At 40.9% G+C, this 6,000-nt stretch overlaps 1 protein-coding gene across 1 annotated transcript in view; it reads right to left on the bottom strand.

The window, feature by feature from the left end:
* The window catches only part of TANC1 (tetratricopeptide repeat, ankyrin repeat and coiled-coil containing 1), a 198,753-nt gene that overhangs the window by 60,816 nt on the left and 131,937 nt on the right, over positions 1-6,000 (bottom strand). The window contains exons 8-9 of the mRNA XM_026647491.1: positions 4,456-4,737; positions 3,337-3,488 (exon numbers count right to left, since the gene is read on the bottom strand). Of these exons, the coding sequence (XP_026503276.1) occupies positions 3,337-3,488; positions 4,456-4,737 (434 nt within the window). The remainder of the gene's footprint in view (positions 1-3,336; positions 3,489-4,455; positions 4,738-6,000) is intronic.

Genomic DNA, 6,000 nt, shown 5'->3' with positions numbered 1-6,000 from the left:
CCCTCCCCCAGCCCTCTGCCCTGACCCCTGAAACACCCACCCCCAGGTCTGGGGTCCCGGCCGCAGGCCCTACTCAGCCCGCTGCCGGTCTAGGTGAACAGAACCCCAGGCTGGCAGCGAGCTGAGCAGGCTGGTGGCGTAAGATCAGCATTTTAATTTAATTTTAAATGACGCTTCTTAAACATTTTGAAAACCCTGTTTACTTTACATACAATAGTTTAGTTATATAATATAGACTTATAGAAAGAGACCTTCTAAAAACGTTAAAATGTATTACCGGCACGCGAAACCTTAAATTAGAGTGAATAAATGAAGACTCGGCACACCACTTCTGAAAGGTTGCCTACCCCTGCTCTAGATAGTCACAGATTATCATCAGCATGTGGTGCATGTAGTCTAAACTACAGTAATATAGCTTTTAAACTTTTTTCAGATTGAGAAAAGAGTTAATCTAAGATGTGAAGTAGTTTCGGTCTCAGGGGACAGTGGCTTGTTTTGGTTCTCAAGGACAAGACACATATTACTAGACAGAACATATTATAATATGAGCACAAGATTCCCTACATATTTACATCATGTTCAAGTACACTCTTCTGCCCCTGCAGAAGAGCTTTAAACTGATTTGAACTGAGGAGAATCATGAAGGCATTAGTCAGCATGTTCTTTGCTCTCAAGACTGAGGGCATGGCTACACTTGCAGATGTAGAGCGCTTTGAGTTAAAACAGCCTTTGTAGAGCGCAGTAGGGAAAGTGCTGTAGTCTGTCCACACTGACAGCTGACAGCGCACTGGTGTGGCCACATTAGCAGCTCTTGCAATGGCCACAGAGAGCAGTGCATTGTGGTAGCTATCCTAGCATGCAAGTGGCTGCAACGTGCTTTTCAAATGGGGGTGAGGGTGGGGTGGAGTGTGACAGGGAGTGTGTTGTGTGTATGTGGGGGGGGGGAGAGAGTGGGTTTTTGGGGGGCTGAGAGCACATCAGCATGCTGTCTTGTAAGTTCAGACAGCAGCAGACCTCCCTCCCCCACCCCGCTCTCTCACACACAGCATTCCACAGTAATGGTTGCTTTGTCTCGGAGCAGATAAGCATGCCAGCTGTCAAATGGAGCTTTCAAAGGGCATATCCAAAAGAATGACAAGAGTGGCCACTTGACTTAAGGGGATTATGGGAAGTTTCCGGAGGCTGATCAGAGCGCAGTAATGCAACACCTCGTTCACACGGACAGTGGGGCGCTCCAGCGGGGGTGCATCAAACGTTATTCTACTCGCCAAGGTGGAGTACCAGGAGCGCCCTAGCCCTGGAGTCAGAGCGCTCTACCTGCCTTGCCAGTGTGGACGGGTAGTGAGCTAGTGCGCCCCGGGCTCCTTTAATGCACTGTAACTTGCAAGTGTAGTCAAGCCCTGAGATTGAGTCTTTGCTCTGGTTTTCTTGAAGGAAGCCTTGGACAACTTTGGATGATGTCTACATGATACCATGCCTACATCACCAGCCAAAAATCTCCTTATTGTAACTATGGAATAGGATCACATCCCAGCTCCTTTGTTCAATATCGTATCTCTGATGTTTAGAAGAGCTGAAGCTCTTATTACTGGTAATGATTTTCCATACTTTAGTAAAACTGATCTGCAATAGTCGGTGTTAGGGAAACGTTTACAACTAGAGATCAACAATAGATCTATCCATAAAATGTCAAAGCATAGGAGTATCTAGCACTAGATGGGCCTAAGCACTGGAACATCCCCAAAGTTCTAGGATTTTCACAAGCAAAGGGTTTGGTTTGAACCTAATTATATTAATGATCACACTTTTCTCCCCCTTGTATGTAAAATTCTAACACGAATAATTGGGAAAGGTATGGAGAAATAGTTATTAATTCACACTGTCAGTTTTGTCTGTTTTTAGACTGTAGACTCTTCAAGGCAGTGAACATCTCTTACTGTGTGTTGCATAGTACCTAACACAATGGAGCGCTGATGTTGGCTGGATCTCTAGGCAATACTGGAAAATAAATTTCACAAATCCACTATTACTTTATATATATTATAAAAAGCATGAGCTAGGTAAGGCCACCTCACTGAGGCTCAGAGAGTACTGAATCTTCTTTTTCAGAAAGAGGATTTAGGATAGGAAAGGTCTCTTTGTTGAGAGCATGACCATTAGTGGAAACATCTTTTTTCATCTTTGGCAATTAAAAACTTTTCCTTTTTATCTTTGAAAGCTCTAGCCCAAATGATCCATACTTTTTGAAATTCAGGCTGGATTGCTTACCTTGATATACCTCAGACCACGTACAAACTGTCACCAGTCAATCATGCAATGGCTTGTCTTGTAAATGGAAGAGATCAAAGACTGTTTTCCACAACCTGCACAGGCTCTCCATTCAACTCCAAATTGGTTTCAAGGTATTGATCCTAATCTTTCAAACCCTATAAGGACTTTCTTCAAGCTATTTTACATACTACCTTTCTCCCACCACACACACCCCAGGACACAATTTGGAAGCTATCGTGAACCAGGACTCAACAGCTGACAGCCTTAAGGGCTCTTGGAAGCCAAGGATAGAGCATTTCTGATGGAGAACTCACTGCTCTGGAACTCTCGTTCACAGGAGATAGAGATGAGACCAAATTCTGCCATGGTTAAGGCATGTTGCAGGCCTCTGCTCACTTTGCAAGTTTTTCCACAATAACAACTGCATCACAAAGACCTGGCAACATTCACCCAGGAAAGAGAATCCAAAGAATACAGTCTCATCCAAGATACAATTTCCTGTTAATCTTAATTTCTGTAACCCTTGCCCAAACACAATAGCAATGAGTGCATTGCAAATAACCTTGAGCAAAACTTCTATCTTTCCTTGTTTCATGCAAAATTGCACTGTAAGAAGCTACAGGGAGTAACTTTCTGGTGGGAGCAATAGACATCTAAGGAATTAGGGATGCCAATGACTGACATTGAACAGAAGGAACTTTTTCTCACATTTCTACCTTCTCTTAGCCTAGATTACACAGAGGACAAGAAACAGCAACAGCAGAGGCAGGAGTCCAGTATTACACAGACTCCATTGCCCAGGCCATGCAAGGACTCCCTGTAATCACAGCCCCTTTGCTCAAGTGAGCAATGGGGCTGCTACCAGGTTGCAACTCACGTAAAGGGAGAAAGACCTGGCTAACTGTGCAGGATGTACGCATGTGGTACACCCTGATATGAGTGTGTCCCAAATCACTCTCCCTTCTCACCCCTACCACAACCAGGGAGCTCTGCAAGGCACTGTGTCTTGGAGTTTAAAGTTTTTTTAGTGTGTTAGAAGAAGTCTACTGAATGGTGAAAGCTTACCTTTGAAGCAAGACATCTCACAGATTTGTCCATTTGATTTTGATGTTCAGGAGTACCAGGACAACTCAGAATCTTCATTGTATTGTTACTATTTGTGGGAGGAGCAGGTGGTGGTAATTTACTGAGGGGAATCTCTTGACAGGGGTCACTGCCTATAAAAAAGTGCACAGACCAAAGTTATGAATACAGACTACTGCTTTGGGGTAAAATACATACGTGATAATGGAACTTCTTAAAGCCTTGGGTAAAATTTACTATTAAGATACAGGATTTTTAAACATACAATATATCATCTTCAAAGGCAGAGTTACAACATGACATGCATGTACATGTTTTCATCTTTATACTCTCTATGTGATATAATTGACCTCTGAGCTGAAGAAATAGCAAATACTGAAAATAAATACAGTGATGTAAAAATAAGTACAATTCTAAATGCAAGAGCTCATTAAATCATATAATGTACCAGAGCTCAAGTGATGTGGAAAGTACTAATTATGGTATCATAATAGCCTTCTCTTCACATCATCAATATGGCAAATTTGAAAAGTGTCAGCATTGGAAGTACTCTGAGTAAATACACAGAACTATATCATCCTCTCACCTCTGGTAAACTGAGGGAGTGCAACGGCAGTAGAGGGGCACGGAAGGGATAAGTGTCACCTTCCTAGCATCATCTTCCCCTTCATCTCAGATTCTGTGAAGCCTTTGAAAAATCTGGGCTGCACAATACAGGGTATGATTATACTAAAGCACCATCCTCCCTCCACAAACCAACAATAGCGGGGGGGGGGGAAGAGCGAGAGAGTGTCTAGGCAGCACAGTTCATTAGAGCCACGCTGCCAAGTGAGTTTGGAGTGTTGGGACGCCATGTGGAGATTCAGCGTTTCCATAGATACCCGGGGGGTGGGGGTTTTTTGGTGTGTGTGGGTGCATGTGAGTTTAAGAAGTTGAACCCCTGGTCTATTCTGTTGGAGGTTATTGTCAAAGCATGCCATGTTGATGAAACTTCCTTTATCCCTGAGGAGAGCTTTTCATGTAGGGGACAATAAGGCCAGTAATTACTTATGTCTTTGTATAGTATAATAACCCAAACAATTATTTAGAAGAGAAACATACTTTTGGGGGATGAATTAGGGCTGTTTGAAGCAATTTGCCTCATGCGACTTCCATGGCAGCTAAGTGCCACCAGCTTTGAAATAATAGCAGTCTTTCCAAATCCCACATTTCCAATAATAACTGCTCCCCTGTTTTCTTCCAGCTCCGGATTCTTCAAGGTTTCTTCTATCATTTGAAACAGCCAGTCTCTTCCGACAAACACAGAGTCTGTTGTTATGCTTGGCACTTCAAACAATAGTGGCTTTAGCAAAATGTCTTGAGGCTTATAGGGGGCAAAACGTGCTGAGAAGTGGAAAGGAAAAAAAGTTTATTAGAAGAAAATATTGTTATGCAATGAAAACCTATTTATTGGCAGCAGTATTTAAGACGACAATTTTAATAACTTTTGGTAGGTACATTTACAATTTGAGAGGATTTCTTTTCAGCACTTTTACCATAAAAACAAAAACAATTACAAATGACTTATTGAACTGTCTATAAATTAGCAGCTTCAGTGTGGATTAAAACCACTTCATGATAAAATGCAAATAATTGTTGTGGTTTTCTTTTTCGACAGGGGTTCAGCCTTTATATTTAAAATGTTGTAGAACTGTGATAATTTTACATTTAATGAAGAACAATTTTTTTCTATATATTTGAAAATGCACAACAAATTTTTCTAATTGAGGGCCTGGCCCTGTGAAATATTTTGAGTCAGAGGGAGTTGTGGGTGCTAAGCACTTCACATGGTTAGGTCCTTAGAAGCAGCAACTACATGTATAGAGAAATGAGAAGCATGAAAAAGTTTGATTTGACTTCCAAAATCAGTCAACCATGTAAATGAGAAATTACTGAACTGATTGTCAGCAGATGATGAGTAGATACAGTCCTTTTAAAGTCAACAGGAGTTGCAGGTGCTCAACACCTCTGAAAAATCTAGCATATATCTTCTTGTTCTCATTTGTATTCTCAAACAGATAATACAAGAGCTATAGGGGCTAATGAATCCGGTTTTGATTGGAAAGATTACTTTAACCATGCGTACATTTTTTTAAAAAATCATACACAATTATTAAATGATTTCTCAGGAAAAGTTTTGTTTCATAACTGTTTTTTCAGCAATTAACTCACAAAGATAAAGTGAATATGAATGAGGGCAGCATAACATCTACACAGCGACTCACAGAACAGCAACAATTTGGAGGTTTGATTGCTTACATTTTTCTATTTGTAATGGTAATCTGAACAGAAGCAGCAAGTGGCCAAGATAAAGTTAAAATGAGAAAATAAAAATTGCACACAATCTGCAAGGAAAGAAATGCCACTATTTTTGCAAAGGGCATCCCATACTGGATTATTTATGTACCACTACACCAATCCTTAATGAATTAATTACTTTTCTTCCATAAACAAGATTCAGGTGGAGGGATATCCTTGAGATTGCATATAAATCTGTTTTTTAAAATACAGTACCATCATGATTATTTGAATGCCATGGAGGATACTGAATAAGTTTATCTGAAGTCTCGCTTAGCTGATCAAAGGAATCTTCAATATAAACATTGG

This window comes from Terrapene carolina, unplaced genomic scaffold (genome assembly GCF_002925995.2).
Source record: "Terrapene carolina triunguis isolate 2854851 unplaced genomic scaffold, T_m_triunguis-2.0 Scaffold62, whole genome shotgun sequence".
Taxonomy (NCBI): domain Eukaryota; kingdom Metazoa; phylum Chordata; order Testudines; family Emydidae; genus Terrapene; species Terrapene triunguis.
The sequence above is the reverse complement of the archived record's forward strand: the minus strand, read 5'-3'. Positions and strand labels throughout refer to the sequence as shown.